At 44.8% G+C, this 19,399-nt stretch overlaps 1 protein-coding gene and 1 long non-coding RNA gene across 2 annotated transcripts in view; both read left to right on the top strand.

Annotated features, from left to right (window-relative positions):
• Positions 1–19,399, top strand: part of LOC115599604 (ankyrin repeat domain-containing protein 18B-like) — a 61,196-nt gene that overhangs the window by 41,350 nt on the left and 447 nt on the right. Inside the window, exons 14-24 of the mRNA XM_030464708.1 lie at positions 10,949–11,022; positions 11,216–11,366; positions 12,917–13,002; positions 13,560–13,769; positions 15,525–15,677; positions 17,063–17,215; positions 17,438–17,613; positions 17,792–17,885; positions 18,724–18,834; positions 18,926–19,001; positions 19,291–19,374. Coding sequence (XP_030320568.1) covers positions 10,949–11,022; positions 11,216–11,366; positions 12,917–13,002; positions 13,560–13,769; positions 15,525–15,677; positions 17,063–17,215; positions 17,438–17,613; positions 17,792–17,885; positions 18,724–18,807 — 1,181 coding nt within the window. The 3' untranslated portion in view covers positions 18,808–18,834; positions 18,926–19,001; positions 19,291–19,374. The remainder of the gene's footprint in view (positions 1–10,948; positions 11,023–11,215; positions 11,367–12,916; positions 13,003–13,559; positions 13,770–15,524; positions 15,678–17,062; positions 17,216–17,437; positions 17,614–17,791; positions 17,886–18,723; positions 18,835–18,925; positions 19,002–19,290; positions 19,375–19,399) is intronic.
• LOC115599610 lies at positions 8,237–9,477 on the top strand. The gene is made up of 3 exons (XR_003988532.1): positions 8,237–8,306; positions 8,871–8,925; positions 9,404–9,477. It is a non-coding gene; the product is annotated as an uncharacterized LOC115599610 (long non-coding RNA).

The raw sequence follows: 19,399 nt of genomic DNA, 5'->3' as shown, positions 1-19,399 counted from the left end.
TTTTAAAGACTCCTCTTCTTGTTACATTTCTCTTCTTGATGTACTGCGCATGTTCCAGTTGTTACCAGGGGTCTCCTCTTCTGCCTCTGCCTCTTAACAACTACGTCACTAGGCTGTGATCTTAATGCTCCACCCACTATCCAAAACAGCTTACTACAATACTTTAATAAAAGATTTTTTAACACATATAACAGTTTAATAAACAATCCACAACATTTTATAACAATCCCCCCCTTTTTCTTTTGATACTCATTTGTTTATTAAACTTCATCTTCTTCATATTCATCACTGCTTACAGAGGGCGATACAGTTTGCATTTTTAAGTTTGATGTCAAAACCAGTAACTTAGGAATATCGAGACATTATATATTTGTCAGGTGTGGTAACTTTCCAATCTGAAGCAACAGTCTCACAACCCCAATATGCACAATAAAAATGCCCTGGATAGTTGCAATATGCTTTCCCTGGATTTGATGCAGGACAAATGTAATACGGATAATAATTCAAACATGGTTCTGTTTGTACTAGATCGCACAAGTATACATGAAAGTTTGGTTCTTCTGGCCCTGTGTATTGGCTCAAAATCTTCTGGTCCTCAAGTCTACTTAATGTCCACCTGTATGGTTCATGTGGATTAGTTGAATCTGAAATTGGTATCATAAAACAAAGGATGTACAGGAAAAGAGGTGTCTGTATAATCTTTTTAAATTGCCTCCTCTGCATTTTTCTCCCAATATTGTTACTAGTCCAGTGAGAGACCAGCCCATTTATTTTACCTATTTTCCTTTTGAAAGAATGGGAGTTCGGCCAGGGCCGCCCGTACACTCCAGGTCCCAGGCTGTGGTCTCTCTGGGTTCCTCCTCTGCCTCGCCTGTCGACTGCCCCAGCAGACACAGGGTGTACCATCTTCTCGGCAGCAGGAGCACCAGCTGAGCCTTCTGTCTTTGAACCTGTGAGTTCGCTGCAGCCCACGATTTGGCCCTCACCATTCAAGAAGTGCATTCTATGTTTAGGGCTTCGAACCTACACTGAACAGCAACAATTAGGATGTATTCAAAATTTTAAATAAAACCAAAAGTATAAATCTTTTAATAGCCACCTTCTTATTTCTGTTATAACAGGAATCTCAAACTCCTTCCGGAGGCACCCCCCCCTAATTATAATGTTTCCACCAATTTTCCTTACATCTTTTGCATTTAAAACACACAAACAGATAACAACCACAACCAACAATGACATATAACAACTCCTATTAAGTATAATACTAACAAGCTATAAACAAGAACCGCCCTCTATATAAGTGGTTCAGAATCTCCAAAAGACGCTTATCGTTTCAACACCAGTTTGGTTTCTCCTGGGTGACTAACAATTCTCCACTGTGGGGGATTCACTGGTCCTTTAATGCGATTTGCATGAGTCCACCCTCGCTCTGCAGTTCGAACAGCAGTCTCTGTAGTAAGCAGAACAAGATAAGGTCCTTCCCATTTAGGTTTTAACGTTTCTTCTTTCCAAGTTTTAACTAATATCCAATCTCCTGGTTTGATGTTATGCATGTTTAAATCCAAAGGGGGTGTCTGTACAATTAGCCCACGTTTCCAGAGATTATTACGATGTTTTGCCAATTGTGAAATATATTCCTTAATTACCTGGTCACGTATTAAAATATTTGTCTGGGGATTTTCTATCTGATAGGGCATACCATACATCATTTCAAAAGGTGATATTCCCAGATCGGCCCGCGGCCTAGTCCTTAGGATTAATAAAGCCATTGGTAGACACTTAGTCCATGATAATTTAGTTTCAATCATCAATTTAGTTAATATAGTTTTAATCTCCCCGTTCATTCTTTCAACTTTTCCCGAGCTCTGCGGATGCCATGGTGTATGGTATTCCCATTTGATACCCAAATTTTCCATTAGGTCTTTTACAATCCTCGAAACAAAACGTGTTCCTCTATCTGAATCAATTACTTCTACCACACCATATCGAGGTATTACTTGTTCTAGCAGCACTTTTGTAACTTGGTTTGCAGTTGCTCTTGAAGTTGGAAATGCCTCGACATAGTGTGTCAAATGATCTACTATTACTAATAAATATTTATATCTTCCTACTTTTGGTAATTCAGTATAATCTATCTGTATATGCGAAAAGGGTCGATATGCTGGAGGGCGTCCCCCGAATGATTTTTGTCTATTCCTTCCTTTATTAACTTTTTGGCATGTTTCACAAGCAGCCACTACAGATTTCGCCACATTATACATTCCTATGCATGCATATAGCTGATCAAAATGGTCAACTAATGCTTGTGTTCCCCAATGTGTTTTGCTATGTATTTTTGAGAATATATCTATTGCCAATCCCTTGGGTAAAATTTCTCTTTTATCAGGTAATAGGTATTTTCCATTTTTCTCCACAGCTCCCATTTGCCTCAACTTTTCTTTTTCTATTTCACTAAAGGAAAAGGAATGCTTTTCTGGAACCGCTTGAACTGCTAAAATTACTGTACAATTCCCAGCAACTCTCTTAGCTTCTTCGTCAGCTGCGTTGTTTCCCCTAATCTGGTAGCTGGTTCCCCTTTGATGTCCTTTAATATGTACCACAGCTATTCTCTTTGGAGCTTTTAATGCATTAAGAACTTGACGTATCAATTCTGAATGTATTAAATCCCTTCCTTGCGAATTTATAAATCCTCTCTCTTCCCATATTTTTCCAAAGGTATGTACAACTCCATATGCATACCGAGAATCTGTGTGTACTGTTCCTTCTTTCCCTTCTAGTAGTTTTAACGCTTTCCATAAAGCATACAATTCGCAAGCTTGAGCAGACCAACCAGCACTTAAAGGTCCCGACTCTAAAATTTTAATCTGTCCATTTTTAAATTTAACTATTGCGTATCCAGACAGCCGTTTCCCTTCCACTATTCTTGAGGACCCATCTATAAACAATATTTCCCCTTGTTCTAACTCCTCTTCTTCTAAATCAGGTCTAATTTTGGTCTGCTGCTCGATTACTTGAAAACAATCATGCATTGATTTTACATCCTCTCCTGGATATAAAAATTCTGCTGGGTTGACAGCTCCTATAGTTTTTAAAGATAATTTTGGAGATTCTACTAGCATTCCTTCATATTTCAATAATCGACTATCCGTAAGCCACTTTTCTGCTTTCTGCTGTAATATTCCCCGAATGTTATGAGGAGCATATAAAATAATTTCCCCATTAAAAGTAATCCGATTTGTTTCTTCAAGTAATAAAGCAGCAGCAACTATTATCTGTAAACAGCTTGGCCATCCTCTACTTACTGGGTCTAAAAGTTTTGACAAATAAGCTATAGATTTCTTTTGATTAGTCCATTCCTGTGTAAGTACCCCAAACGCTGTTCCTTCATTTATATTAACAAATAAATGGAATGGTCTTTTAAATCTGGAAGACTCAGTACTGGAGCTTGACTTAATTCCTTTTTAAGTCCTTAAATAATCTTGGTCTCGCTCAGTCCATTTAGGTAAACTATCTTTTTATTAACTGCTCATATAAAAATTTTACTTTACAACTATAATTTTCAATCCACTGTCTACAGTATCCAAATAGCCCTAATACTTGTCGTATCTGTCTTTTAGTTTTTGGCAGGGGTAATTCTATGATACCTTTAATTCGTTCCGGATCTAATATTTTTTTTCCATTAAATATATAATGTCCCAAATATTTTACCTTTTCTTCTACAAACTGTAGTTTCTCCTGGGATACTTTTAGTCCTTTATTTGCTAAAAAGTTTAATAGCCCAATAGTTTCTTGTTTTACTAACTCCTTTTCGGTTCCCGCTATCAGCAAATCATCCACGTATTGTAGCAAAATATTTCCATCCTGTATTTTGTATTCTTTTAGTAATTCTTCTAATGCTTGTCCAAATAAATTTGGGGACTCCGTAAACCCTGTGGGAGCACGGTCCATCTCAGTTGTTGTTTCCGATTAGTATCTGGATCTTCCCACTCAAATGCAAAATAATCACGACATTCTTCTGCTAAGGGACAGGCCCAAAAGGCGTCTTTCAAAGCTATCACACTGTACCAAGAATGATGAGGTCCTAATTTGCTTAACAACGTATAAGGATTTGCTACAACCGGGAACCGTGTTATTGTTCTTTTATTTATTTCTCTTAAATCATGTACTAGCCTGTACTTCCCATTGGTTTCTTACCAGTAAAATTGGTTGTGTTAAATGGTGACATGCAGGGCTCTAAAATCCCTTGTATTATAGTCGATCAATCTCTGGCTTTAATCCCTTCCATCCTTCTAGGATATTGGATATTGTTTAATTCTTACAGGTGTTTGTGGTTCAGTAATTTGGACCTTTATGGGAGAATTTTCAAGTTTGCTAATTGCGTCCGGAGATACCACACATCCGGACTGATCTGTTTATGATCTTCTACAGTCAAGGGATATGCCAATACCGTCAGCTCCTGATCTTTCACTTTAATTTCCAATTGTAATTCAACAATCAAATCTCGCCCAACAAATTAATTCTGCTCGGGGAACTAACAAAAGTTCTCCAATTCCAGTCTTAGTTTCAGATTCAAATACTACATTCTTAATTTTATTTACCCTAAAAGGTTCTCCTTTTGCCCCTATTACTTGTACCTTTTCAGAAGAAATTTTACATCCCCTTGGAATTTGTTTAATTGTCGATTTTTCAGCTCCCGTATCCACCAAAAATGTAAATTCTTGTCTTTAGGGACCCAATTTTAAAGTTATCAAGGGCTCACGATGACTCTGGTCCCCCAAAATGTAGAGCCCCTGACACCCCTATTCTACCTTTACCATTTCATCATCCCTAATTCTTAGTCGACAATCTCGTTTAATGTGTCCTTTTCTCCCACAATAGAAACAACTGCCTTGTTCTCTTTTTACTGCCTGGTTCTCCTTTTTCCGCTCAGCAGTTCTACGTTCGGGAGGCCTACCCTTGCAGTCCTCCCTCACTGCCGCTACCATCATCTTTATCTGCCGCTTACTGCTCTCCTCTTCTCTCTTAACATATACCCTCTGCGCCTCTCGTAATAATTCATCCAACCCTCGATCCTGCCAATCTTCTAATTTTTCTAACTTCTTTCTGATATCTTCCCATGACTTAGCCACAAAATGGATTTTAAGTAGTGCTTGCCCCACAGGAGTACTAGGATCTACTCCAGAATATAGCTGGAGACTCTTTCTTAACAGCTCTAACCATTCCGTAGGACTCTCATCCTTTTTCTGCCTCTCACTAAATGCTTTATTAATATTTTGACCACGAGGTACTGCCTCTCTAATTCCTTGGACCACAATTACTCTTAAATCCTGCATATGAATTCTATGTACTGGGTTCTGATTATCCCAATTTGGATTCTGTAGGGGCCACTTAAGGTCTGCTTGTGGTCCCTGGGCATGTTGGGCATCCCATAAACGCATCCCTGCCCTCCTGATCATATCTCTTTCTTCCGCAGTAAACAACTGCCCTAAGATGGATTGCATTTCCTCCCAAGTATAAAGACTTGGCCCTAAAAATTGATCAAATCTCTCTGCTACCCCTAGTGGATCCTCGATTAAACTGCCCATTTCTGTCCTCTTAAATTCTCGCAAATCAGCAGAATTTAAGGGTACAGATATATATCCTATATGTGGTTGTGGTCCTCCCATAGGCATTTCCCTTAAGGGTACATCTGAACTGCCCTTGTCTGGCTCCTAGTTCTCCGTCTAGAAGGAGAAAATTCTGACAGAGGGGGTGATGCCCTAGGAGTTACAGGAGGAGATGGTGGTGTGGCAACAGGAGGTAGTGATGGTGGGGTAACAGGAGGCAATTGTGGTGGGGCAACAGGAGGCGATATTAGTGGGGCAACAGGAGCGATAGGGGTTGATAGTGGTTGAGCAGCAGGAGGGGGCGACAGTGGTTGAGCAGCAGGAGGGGCGACAGTGTCCGGACAGAAGGGGCGACGCGGCGGGACAGCAGGGGTTGGCAGTGGTTGAACATAAGAAGGGGGAATTAAAAGGTCCTCATCTCTCCCCTTTTTCTTCTTTTTCTGTTCAACCTTCACTTCTTTTAATGGATTTAGCACAGCCTGGGGTGTTTCTAACCATATCGCTGCATATTGACTCTCCTCTACATTAAGAGGTTCTTTTTCATTAACCCAAAAATTTAATAGTTGTCTTACCCAATCCTTATCAGACCCATAAACCGGCCATATAACTTCTTTAGAAATTTTCTTCCCTCCCCATACTTTGGTACAATATTCAATCATTTTTTGTTTGCTCTTCCCTATTGCTCCCGGGAAGTGTTTCCACTCTTCTAAAATAAATGCTAAAGGGGTATTCTTAGGCACCAAGGGTACCCTCCCCATGGGTGTCAAAGGCTTGCTGCCCTTCGATCCCATCTTCTGGAATATCCTCTTTCACACACTCACTCGCTCCCCTTATTCCTGGCCCAGTCCCTCGCGGGAGATGGGAACCGCAGTACTAAAGGGTCCGCACTCGCTTGGTTCAGTATGTCGAACCTCTCATTCGTTATATTCCAGGATCCCCAACCCCGCCCGGACAGCCAATCCTCCCCGGATTGTTCCTTGCGCAATGCCTTGCGCAATACTTACGCGTCCCACGCGTCTTCGTCCGGACTCCCGTGCACAGAATTGTTTATGGGGTTTTACCGGTTCCCTTTGCTCAATATTCTAGATTTTAGGTTCGTCGGTAAGGGTTGAGTGTACTGACAGTCTCCGGAGCCGCAAAATCACTGCAGGGGCCCCCTCCGAAGAACCACCATACACTATTCCCTTATCTGAGTCACGGCACCAATTGTAATAAATTGACCGTGTACTCTGCGTTTTATAAAAAACCAAATTAAAATTTATTCAATTATAGCAAGTAGAATATTGAGCAAAACGGCGCTGGGTGACAGGGGGGTCTGTTCTAACCAGACTTGCCTCCTACTGCCACACCCACTTTTCTCACGGCAGGCCTTTTAAAGACTCCTCTTCTTGTTACATTTCTCTTCTTGATGTACTGCGCATCTTCCAGTTGTTACTAGGGGTCTCCTCTTCTGCCTCTGCCTCTTAACAACTACGTCACTAGGCTGTGATCTTAATGCTCCACCCACTATCCAAAACAGCTTACTACAATACTTTAATAAAAGATTTTTTAACACATATAACAGTTTAATAAACAATCCACAACATTTTATAACAATCTGTTAAGAGTTTGCTTTTTCTGTTTTTAAGAATCGCCTCCGATATTATAAGCAATGTTATTGGACTTTGTAAATCCCTTGGTTCTGATTGTGGATCTTTCTTTTGTGATTACTCTGTTAAATTGTTGTGTGGATTGCACCTAATCGTGTCCAGGATAAGACGCAAATTAAGCTCACCCCAGGAGCCGGGTAAATTGTCCTGTGTCCCTTGAAGAGTGCTGCTTGCTGCCGAGAAGATGGCATTCCCCGGCGTTCCTTGCCAAAGAACGGCCGGCGGAGAGGCAGAACAGTACATGTGGTGGGGAATCACAGGATGGAGGTTGTAATACAGGTAGAATCCTATTGGTGCCCTGTTGCGTATGCGGTAGGCCTTATTGCAACTATCCTGGACATTATTACTGTGCATATTGGGGTTGTCCTGACATTCTTGCAACAAAACAATAAAAATTGAAAGGGGGGATTGTGAAAAATAAGGGTTTAAAATTGTAGGTTATTGTTTTGTTGAGTGTATCTTTCAGTTTAATAATGTTTGTTTGGTCAGTTTGTTAAGGCGGTTTGTTGTGTCCTGTTGTTTTGGGGTGTATTTGTAAGTGTATGTTTAAGGAACAAAAGCCAGACAAACAGGAGGAGTGGCCGACTGCAGGGGCCCGCGAAACGGACGTAACATGAAACCATTCCCCTCAGCAGCAGAGCGAAGCCCGCGAAACGTGAAACCGTTCCCATCGACAACAGAGAGAAGCCCGCGAAGCACGAACCAGTGCTGGGAGAGCCCGCGGTTTGGGAACCAATGATGAACTGATGGGAGACTGAGGGGAAGGGCTTTGTGAAAAGTATAAAGGGCCAGCTTCACCTTAGTGAAGGTGCGAGCCGGTGGTGGGGCTGCGGCCCCCCGGCCGCCCAGCGTGCTGCAGCACGCTGCTTTACTTACATCTCTCTCAATAAAAAGTTTTTGATTCATGTCAGCGTTTTTGACAGGAAGCAGCTCTGAGGAAAAGGTGACCAGTGAGGATGAGAATGCTTCTGCAGAGCAACCCGGTCCCAAAGTGTGGAAGGTTTGTGTGGCACAATACCGGCCAGATGGGAATCCTCTGCCAGACTCTCAGGTAAAAATGTCCTTTGCAAAAGCGTTATTTGGGCTGGAAAGCAGCTGCAGTTCCAGGCAATGTTGTTCTCTCCTTAGAAGCAGTCTCTGGCCTGCCAGGCTTTTTTCTGCTCTCAGTTTTTCCTGACAGCCCATAGCTGTGGCTGAGCCTGCAGTAGAGCTGTGGTTTGGCACAAAAGAGCAATCCATAGGTGACACGATAAACACCACATTGTTTCATTTCTTATTGTTCATTTGGGTCAGATTTGCAGACCCTGAAAGTTTCTCAGTTACTTTTCTAATCTCTTGCCTTCTTCTCCTGAGCTTGTCATTGCTTTCTGTACATTGGTGATTAAATTTGTTTTAGATTCCTTTAGATTCGTTTTAACACGATTTAATTTTCTTGCCTTGATGTAAATGGAAGTGATGCATTCTTCTGGCATGGTACTGAAATGTAGGGGTATTTTGGTGAGTGTACTTGCAAAGGCTGATTTAGGCATCACTTCAAGGGATGTAAAAAGTTGTTTGTTGTGGTTTCAATTGAAAAACTAGTGTTGCTTCACTCCCTCTTTCTTTCTATTTCCAGAAAGACCCAAAGTGGACACTGCACATAAAGACTACAGAGCAGCACAGCAAACCCAGTAAGCTCTTTGGAAAAGCTGGTGTGATATGCTGACCTGTAAAAGTAGCCTTGCTAAGGAGATTTTCCTATTTTTATTTCTGTTTTCTTCTCTAGTAAAGATGAAAGTTAAATCTTGAAGAGACAACACTTTCTCATTTCAGAAACAAATAAGCCATATCCCTAATACTAAGCTATCAATCCCCTGCTAAGCTTTGTCCCTGGCCAAGTCCTTCCTCTGTCCTGCCCATCCCTTCCCTGTCTCCTTTTTCAGACATTGCCAGGTGACTCCTCTCCAGGGCATTAATCTGGAAACTTGCCAATTGCAATTAAAAAAATAACTCCTTTTGTTCACAGGGATTTTTTTATTCCTTCTGCTTCCAGGCGATAGCCATGGTTCTAGAATCAAAAGTTACAAAAGGAAAGCCTCAGACATAGAACTGGGGAGCAGCAGAGTGAAATACAAACACTGAGTGTCCCTTTTCTTCCCTGCTGTGTAGGTTCCCTTCCAGCTGTGGCACCAGAGAAAGTGAAAGCTGTCACTTTTCTGGGGACTTCTTCCTTGGCTGCTGAGGTACTTTCTGTGAAAGACAGGGAGGTTTCTGTGGTGGGGCTGGGGAGGGTAGGAGGAAGATCCAGGAGCTGCTGGGATCTTGGTGTCTTCCTTCTTCTTTAGGCAGACACAGTCTTTTTAGAGCAGTCAGTGGATTCATAAAGCAGCTGCTTGTTTCTGCTCTTTCCAGCTCTTTTCTTTGGTCTCTTTCAGAAGGAATCATACCAGGAAGAAGAGAATGAGGAGAAGCAGGAGGAGAGGGAATGCAGCAGGAAAGAGGAAAGAGCTGCAATTCCCACGTCTTTAAGTGAATCTGTTCCTGCTGTTGGCCAGCAGCAAAGAACCCAAAAAAGGTTCCCTGGGACAGCAGCAAAAGCCAGTACTGGTGAGAGAAATGTTGTAGTTCATTTCCTGTGTGTTAACTTGCACTGAGGAAGATCTGTATCTGTATTTTCTAAAGTGCTGCCTGATGTCTGAGATTGTATTTTTTCCTTCTGTCCACTGGCAGAGCTTGGATAAGACTCACTGCTGAGTTTGTCCTTCTTCATCTAAACCACTGCACATCTTCTGGATGCAGGGCTTGAGGGCTGGGGAGCAGCAGAGTGAAATACAAACACTGAGTGTCTCCCTTCTTCCCTGCTGTGTAGGTTCCCTTCCAGCTGTGGCAGCACAGAAGAAGAAAGCTGTCAGGTTTCTGTTGCCTTCTTCCTCAGATTCTGAGGTACTTTCTGTGAAAGAAAAGGGAGGTTTCTGTGGTGGGGCTGGGGAGGGTAGGAGGAAGATCCAGGATCTGCTGGGATCTTGGTGTAACTGAAAGGCAGCTGGGCTGAAGTGGGGAAGTGCTTCTGAGGGGTGAGATTCAGGACCTCAGGCATTTCTTTGTGCTGCTTCAGATTTCCTTGGGAAGATGGAAGGCCATGTACAAGAGAGCTCAAGAAAGTCTTCCTTCTTCTTTAGGCAGACACAGTCTTTTTAGAGCAGTCAGTGGGTGATAAAGCAGCTGCTTGTTTCTGCTCTTTGCAGCTGTTTTCTTTGATCTCTTTCAGAAGGAATCATTTGATGAGGAAGAGAAGCAGGAGAATCAGGAGGAGAGGGAATGCAGCAGGAAAGAGAAAAGAGCTGTAATTCCAAAGTCTGTAAATGAATCTGTTCCTGCTGTTGGCCAGCAGCAAAGAACCCATAAAAGGTTCCCTGGGACAGCAGCAAAAGCCAGTACTGGTGAGAGAAATGTTGTCGTTCATTTCCTGTATCTTAACCTCCAATGAGGAAGAATCTGGATCTGGATTTTCTAAAATGCTGCCAACTGTCTGGCATTGTAATTTTTTCCTGGTGAATCCTGTTGGCCACTGGCAGAGCTTGGATAACACTCCCTGCTGAGTTTGTCCTTCTTCATCGGAACCACTGCACATCTTCTGGATGCAGGGCTTGAGGGCTGGGGAGCAGCAGAGTGAAATACAAACACTGAGTGTCTCCCTTCTTCCCTGCTGTGTAGGTTCCCTTCCAGCTGTGGCAGCACAGAAGAAGAAAGCTGTCAGGTTTCTGTTGCCTTCTTCCTCGGATTCTGAGGTACTTTCTGTGAAAGAAAAGGGAGGTTTCTGTGGTGGGGCTGGGGAGGGTAGGAGGAAGATCCAGGAGCTGCTGGGATCTTGGTGTCTTCCTTCTTCTTTAGGCAGACACAGTCTTTTTAGAGCAGTCAGTGGATTCATAAAGCAGCTGCTTGTTTCTGCTCTTTCCAGCTGTTTTCTTTGATCTCTTTCAGAAGGAATCATCTGATGAGGATGAGAAGCAGGAGACGCAACTGTGGGAATGCAGCAGTGAAGAGGAAAGAGCTGCAGTTCCCAGAATTATGAAAGAACCAAGGATTGATGTTGGCCATCAAGATTACCAGAAACCTTTGAAAGCCAGTACTGGTGAGAGAAATGTGTTTGTAAATACATATCCAGATTCTTCCTCATTGGAAGTTATTAAACATTAAATGAACATTAATTAAGATGCTACCTGATGTTTTAGATTGTAATTTTTTCGTGGTGAATCCTGCTGGCCACTGGCAGAGCTTGGATAACACTCACTTCTGAGTTTGTCCTTCTTCATCTGAACCACTGCACATCTTCTGGATGCAGGGCTTGAGGGCTGGGGAGCAGCAGAGTGAAATACAAACACTGAGTGTCTCCCTTCTTCCCTGCTGTGTAGGTTCCCTTCCAGCTGTGGCAGCAGAGTACAAGAAAGCTGTCAGGTTTCTGTTGCCTTCTTCCTCAGAATCTGAGGTACTTTCTGTGAAAGAGAGGGCGGTTTCTGTGGTGGGGCTGGGGAGGGCAGGAGGAAGATCCAGGAGCTGCTGGGATCTTGGTGTAACTGAAAGGCAGCTGGGCTGAAGTGGGGAAGTGCTTCTGAGGGGTGAGATTCAGGACCTCAGGCATTTCTTTGTGCTGCTTCAGATTCCCTTGGGAAGATGGAAGGCCTTGTACAAGAGAGCTCAAGAAAGTCTTCCTTCTTCTTTAGGCAGACACAGTCTTTTTAGAGCAGTCAGTGGGTGATAAAGCAGCTGCTTGTTTCTGCTCTTTGCAGCTGTTTTCTTTGATCTCTTTCAGAAAGAATCATCTGATGAGGAAGAGGAGCAGGAGAGGGAATGCAGCAGTGAAGAGGAAAGAACTGCAGTTCCCATGTATTTCAATGAATCTGTTCCTGCTCTTGGCCAGCAGCAAAGAACCAAAACAAGGCTCCAGAGGACAGCAGCAAAAGCCAGTTCTGGTGAGAGAAATGTTGTAGTTCATTTCCTGTGTGTTAACTTGCACTGAGGAAGAATCTGGATCTGGATTTTCTAAGGTGCTGCCTGATGTCTGAGATTGTAATTTTTTTCCTGGTGAATCCTGCTGGCCACTGGCAGAGGAGGAAAAAAAGAAGTGTTCTTGCTCTTGGCTGAAGCCAGGGAAAGCTTTGAGTTGATCTGAGGGAAAGCCCTTTTTTTCCAGTGCCTCAGCTGCTCTGGTTTTACAATGTAGGAGGTGTGTGCAGTGCCCCCCATGTGTGTGTGTGCTGGAAAGCATTGCCAGCTGGGCCAGAGGGGAGCACTTGTGTTCCTCAGCTCAGGCCTCAGAGCAGGAGGAGGAGGAGGCCCCCTTTGCATTGCTGGAAGCATCTTGTCATTACTGCATGGACCACAGTGTATCTGAGAGAGAGATCCTGCACCTTGAAGACACTGGAGTGATTTATTTGTGGCCATCCTGATATTGAGAAACTTTCCTTTTTACATAAAAAAGGGAAAATGCTGCTAAAGAAAAGAGTTAACACCGCTGCACATTCAATCTGTATTCTGATCATTTTCTCTCCAGCAGCTCACAGATTTGAGGGGAGGTGTTGCTTTGTGTAAAGATTTTTCTCACCATTAATCAAGGTGCACTCTGGGAGTCAATATGTAGCATTAAGCCATGCTGGTTGTAAGAATCTGTGTTTTTCACTGTAGGTGAGCACCCAGCATCCACCTTCCGTGTGTCCTCTCCAGCTGAAAAAGGAGGCCTGAAGGATGGCACTGAAAAATCTGGGGTGCAGGTATGTGAAGCCAAACATTTTGGATGAGAGTCTGGACTGGTAAATGGCATTATACAGAAAATTGCATTTTACTGTAAGGTAAAAAAAAAGTAACTAGAGAGTGACTAATGGTGATGGCAGAGTCCTGCAGAGGGAGGAGTAACTTTGTGAGAGAAAGCTCATGTGAAAAACCTTGAGATGTGGAGACCTTTGATGCTTTCCTTGCAAAAAATAGGTGTGTTTGGCTGTGTTAGGAAGTGTTTGAAAAGTTTTTTTTCTGAGGGCATTCATGAGGGGAATAGGGCAGGCATCCTGTTGGTGTTGGGCATGTGGGGCAGGGCAGGGCAGAGGGGTCTGGAGTGCTGTGTAACACCTCAGGGGGGAGTGGAGCTCATTATTCCCACTTTGAGGGCATGGTTTAGTGGGCATGGTGGTGTTGGTTTCCCAGTTGGACTGGAGGATCCAGAGGTCTTTTCCAGCCTTGCTGATTCTGTGGTTCTATGGCTCTGGCTCTGTCCACACAGGAGCCATGTCCCCAGCTCCAGAGGGGAAGCTCCCAGCTCCCTTTACTCCACCAGGTGCTGGAAGATGTGCAGGAGCAGCAGCTCATCCAAGGAAGGGCAGTGCCTGTAGCACTGGGATGGGTGCACACCGTTTACCAGAAGCTCACTGCTGCTACTGAGAAGTATGTTTACCTGGTGGAAGAGAGGAACAAGAATTGGAAGGCCCAGTGTGCTGCTTTAAGAAAGCAAGTGTTGAATTACAAGACTGAGAGAGGAAAAAGAGAGGTAAAGTATCCACTGTTTGGAGTGTTGAAGACTCTTAGCAGTGTTGTGGTGTTCTGTTCTGTGTTCTGGGCCCCCTTGTGAGGGACCTGCCTGTTCCTCCAGATGTCAACTTCAGCCACTGACCTAAGCTTTCTCTTCTCTGCTTTGTGATGTGTAGCAATATTTAAATGTGTTCTTTGTGGCTGTGGTAAGGCTGAATAACTGGACAAAGGACTGGTCAGAATCTCAGTTAAACTGTTGTGCAAATCCTACCAGTCCCAGGCAGATTTAAAAGTTGCCATACCCACTGTGTTCATCTTGACTTTCTGGAGAAGAGGAACAAGTCCTGTTGAGTAATTAGGCACTGGGGTGTGGTTTGTCTGCCTTAGTGATGTGCACAGTGCTTTAAAATGACATTTCTCTCTTCCTCTCAGCCCCAGAGTGTTGGAATGAGGTGAAGACCTGCATGTGTCAGATAACCACCTTATTCTTCATTTTTCAGTTTCTTTAAGAGGGAAGAGAGGGAAGAACTCCAGCAGTGCTTCCAATGGCTCTCCCCTGTGAAACGCTTTGTATTCTTAGTGCCAAAATCTCAGGTTCCTTTGGGAGATGGTAGTTGGGTGGGTGGCTGGCTGGCTGGAGGGACTGTCCAGAGTTTGGAAAGCAAATGAGTGAGCAGGGAGGCAGTTGTTACTCTAAACCAAACTTGGTCAGAAGACTGCAGAGGGATGGGTTTCAGTTTAAACTTAGTCTGTCTCAAAAGAGCTTTCAGATAGTTGTATTCATTTCAATCTGTGTGTGTAGAGGAGACACAGACTCAAGACCAAATCCAAATAATAATACAAAGTCCTGCCTTTAGTTGCCAGAGCAGTATCTGCAGTCCAGCTCTTGAATCACAAGAGATTTGTAATAAAATACATGGTTCAGGTCATTCTGGTGTATTGTTCAAGACCAATATTACTTGAGCCTTCTTAATGAGTTAGCAAAGAGAAATCCTCATGAGCAGCTGCTGGTAGTTTGGAGGTGCTCAGCTGCTGACTGCTGGGGGCAGGCAAAATTTTCTTCCCTTTTGGGTTAAATCCCAAGAGAGGTCTAAGTGTACAATCAAATAGGTTACAGTAAAGGCACAGCTCATGTTCTTACCACTCATCTCACCATTTCCTCAGGACACAGTCAGACAGCTGCAGCAGGAGGTTGCTGCTGCTGTTAAGAAGCTCTCTGTGGCAGAGGGGTCTCTTGAAGAGTCCACGAGGCGCTGCAGGACCCTGCAGGAAGCCAACCTGGGCCTGAGAAAGGAACTGGGAGAGGCTGAAGAGAAGGTACATGAAGTTGTCCCAAATTTCTGGACACACTCCAGCACATCCCAGCGATGTGTTCATTGGGTAGGAGGGGAGAAGATTTGAATGTATTTGCAGTGCTGACAGTTGTTTGGGTAGCAGGCATTTGCAGATATGGGGAGTGTCCAGAGCAGTATTTGCAGTCCAACTGTGGCTCACAAGAGATATCTTTGACTCTTGTTAATAAAATACATGGTTCAGGGCATTCTGGTGTATTGTTCCAGACCAGTAATCCTTGAGCCTTTGTTATGAGTTAGCAAAGAGAAATCCTCATGAGCAGCTGCTGGTAGTTTGGAGGTGCTCAGCTGCTGACTGCTGGGGGCAGGCAAAATTTTCTTACTTTTGAGTTGAGTTCCAGGACAGGTCTAAGTGTACAATCAAATAGGTTACAGTAAAGGCACAGCTCATGTTCTTAGCACTCATCTCACCATTTCCTCAGGACACAGTCAGACAGCTGCAGCAGGAGCTTGCTGCTGCTCTTAAGAAGCTCTCTGTGGCAGAAGGGTCTCTTGAAGAGTCCACGAGGCGCTGCAGGACCCTGGAGGAAGCCAACCTGGGCCTGAGAAAGGAACTGAGAGAGGCTGAAGACAAGGTACATGAAGTTGTCCCAAATTCCTGAACACACTCCAGCACATCCCAGAGCTGGGATGATGTGTGGAGGAATGGCACTGGTTTATAAACCTGGTGTCCATGTCTGTGAGGGATGAGGACACTGTGTCCTTACTTGGTCCAAGGTTTATGTGTGGGAAGGTGCTCTGCAAAAGAGACTGACCTGTCTGCTGCTTATTACATTTGGTTTGGCCCAGCAGTTTGTCTGATTTCTGAAGGGCATAGAAATACTGGACTGCTGCATTTGGGCTTCTTTTTGCTCACTGTGCTTCCCCTCACCCCCCTCTCTGGTAACAGAGGATGACAGAATAGTTTTGGTGGGAAAAGCCCTTGAGGATCCAGTCCAGGTGTTAACCCAGCAGTGCCAAGACCACCACTGCACCTGCCCCTCAGCACCACATCTCCAGATCTTCAGGGATGTGGAGTACCTTGAGTGCTGGTGCCTCAAGCCCTTCCCTGGACAGCCAGTTCCAGTGCCTGACAACCCTTGAGGTGCAAACCTTTTTCCTGGCACTTGGCCTTGCTGAACCTCTTAGAGTCGACCCTGGCCCATGGATCCAGGCTGTCCAGGTCCCTCTGCAGGGCCTTCCTACCCTCAAGCAGCTCAACACTCCCACCCAACTTGGTGTCATCTGCAAAGGTACTGAGGGTGCACCCCCTGCCCTCATCCTGATCATTGGGAAAGATGTTGAAGAGAAGGGGCCCCAAGACTGAGCCCTGGGGAACACCACTGGTGAACAGAGACCAAAAGGATTTAATCCATTTACCAGCAAGGGGATGGCTCTGAATGGGTTTTCACTTATTCTGCATAGATCTATATCTCCAGATACAAATATTCTGTTTCTTTTTCCCCCTTGTTTGGCCTTGCTGCAGTTGCCCATCCTGAAGCAGCCTTCTTGCAAGGGAACTACAAGCTGCTTGTTGAGTCCCTCTCACTGTGTTGTTACAAAAATTAAAGGAGAGAGGCCTGGGAGATCTGAAAGAGAAATGATCTGCTTATGAGGGGAGGAATGAAGTCACTTTAGGAGAGGGATGAAGTTTTATTTTCCTATTTTCAATGGAGGAGGAAAAGAGTGGATAAAGAGAGTGCCATGAGGGTTGGAGGTTGAGTGTTTCTGCTTGGAACCATGCTGTAGGGAATCAGAGGAGGGATGGGAGAGAGCAGTCTAGAGAATTGTGGAGTAACATGGTTTGTGTTCATTTGGTAGGAGGGGAGAAGATTTGAATGTATTTGCAGTGCTGACAGTTGTTTGGGTAGCAGGCATTTGCAGATATGGGGAGTGCCCAGAGCAGTATCTGCAGTCCAGCTCTTGAATCACAAGACAAGAGATTGCTTTGACTCTTGGTAATACAGTACCATTTCCTCAGGACACAGTCAGACAGCTGCAGCAGGAGCTTGCTGCTGCTCTTAAGAAGCTCTCTGTGGCAGAAGGGTCTCTTGAAGAGTCCACGAGGCGCTGCAGGACCCTGGAGGAAGCCAACCTGGGCCTGAGAAAGGAACTGAGAAAGGCTAAAACCAAGGTACATGAAGCTGTACCAGAACTCCTGAGCACACTCCAGCACATCCCAAAGATGTGTTCATTGGGTAGTAGGAGTGAAAGTTGGAATGTATTTGCAGTGCTGAGAGTTGTTTGGGTAGCAGCTGTGTGCAGACATGGGCAGTCCTTGAGTTCTTCAGCAGCAGCTGAGTCCTCTCTGTGAAGCCTCTGTTGACTGCTGGGGATTCTTGCTGTGTTTTTACAGTGTCAGGAACTGGAAAAGCAGCAGCTTCATTATGAGCATCATATTCAGTACTGGATGAGTACCTTAAAGGACAGGGATAGAGAACTGAAGGATAAGTCCCAACAAGTACAAGATCTCCTGTCCTTTTCTCTGGAGACCAGGGCTAGAGTAAAACAGCTGGAACAACGTGTGCAGTGGTAAGAGACAAACACAGAGAACCAAGGTGTCTGTCCCTGGCTAGGCTTGTGTGAAAAGCACAGCACAGCCTCGTTGCATCACAGCAGGTTAACAGATGATTTTGGAGGTGCTTTTGGTTTGTCTTTTCCCCTGCTGCTCTGGTGGATTTCTGTCATAAGACCTGTCTTTCTTTTTAAGCCTCTCCATGCAAAATATCAGACTGGAAGGCACAGTGAAGCAGCAAAGTAGTTGGATTGAAGCCCTTCGGGGAGACGTGGAAGCCTCTGCCTCAGTAAGCTGGTCCTCACCTTGCCTTGTTGTGAGCTCCTGAGCCTCCTTCCCCATTGCTGTGGGGAAAAGCTAAGATGAGGTTTTCCTGGAGAGCTGAGGGGAGCTCAGTTCCTGCCTTCTCCTGCATACAGGCTGCTGGGACAGCATCCTGGCCCATCCCCAGCTTTCTGGCTTTGAGAGCTTTCTGTGGTACTCCAGGGAATGCTCCGTAATGATCTAAAAGCTGCGGATTTGTCCCAAATCCAGTGGTGTGACTGTTGTCTGCCTTAGGCCCCTCCTGGCCTCAGATGCTGCTTCAGACACTTGCTACCATGTGTGTGATGAAAGGGATGCATCAGGTGAACTCCTGGGAATTCCTCAGGGGATATTGATGCCAGAGGCCTGCCTGGCATCCCCAGGCTGGAACACAAAGACTCCCCAGAGCTTTTGCTGTGCAGAATTGCTTTTCCTTTGGCCACTGGGGGTGCCTTTGTTTCCCTGAAGCAGTGAAGAGGAATGCCTGTGGGATCATTTCCCAGGCAAGCCTTGGAATTCCCCACTGCTGCTGCTGCTGCTCAGTGGTTGGTTTTAGCTTGGATAAGGTGCTCTCAGCTGGGAATGAAGGAATCCTCTTTGTATTTAACTGGTGGGTGAGGGTTGTGGTGAAGACTGCTTGTGACAGTGTGACTTTGCTGTCCTGATGCTGAGGAGAGGAGAGGGAAAGCAGTCAGGGTGCTGGTCCTTCCCCTCTGGTTCACAGGGCTTGGTTTTCAGATGTCCTGGGGGTGGGAAAAGCTCCTCCTGATGGTTTTCACTGCAGTTGCTTTGTGTCCCACATGGTGTTCTCCCTCTCCTTGAAGAAAAGAGCAGAGGAGATGCCTGCAACCAGTTTTACAGTGCCCTCAGACTGTGGCGGCCATTTTGAGCATTGGTGCTGGGTATAATAGGAATGAAGAGGTGAAGAGGTGGATGTAAGTATTCATTTTTTAGTAACAAGGAGTCTGGAACTACCGGTCTGGAAAGTCAGAGTGTGTCTTCTTGCTTCTTTTAATGCTTTTCTAGGCTTGTCAGCTTGGAAGACTTGATCACTAGCAGAGGAGGAGCACAGGCAGCTGCAGAGGAGCAGCACCAGCAGCAGGTACATGAGAGGCTTCTGTGTTTTACACTTTGCATTTTCTCACAGAGTGCTGCTAAAGCATCCAGGAAATTCCTGTTGTAGATCCTTGAGCTGAATCAGCAGGTTCTGTTCCACTTTGGTGCTGGATCTGCTGGGCAAATCTTGGTCCCTTTGGGTAGCAGCATCAATAGCACTGCTGATCTGAAAAGGTTTTCTTGCTCTCAGGAGATGCAGAGCTGGCAGAGAAGCAGGGAGGGGATGTTCTGTGGTGGGGTTTTTGTGTCTACAGCTTCATGAACTTTCTTGTCAGATGGAGAAAGAGCCTGAGGCAGCCATGGAAGGAGAAAGATGAAGGAGGACTGACCAAGCCCTGGGTGATCTCTGGTCAAACAAGGTAAAGTGCACACACTGCCCCTTCC

The sequence above is a fragment of the Calypte anna genome, chromosome 24 (assembly GCF_003957555.1).
Source record: "Calypte anna isolate BGI_N300 chromosome 24, bCalAnn1_v1.p, whole genome shotgun sequence".
Taxonomy (NCBI): Eukaryota; Metazoa; Chordata; class Aves; order Apodiformes; family Trochilidae; genus Calypte; species Calypte anna.
This window is presented reverse-complemented; position numbering and strand designations above follow the sequence as displayed.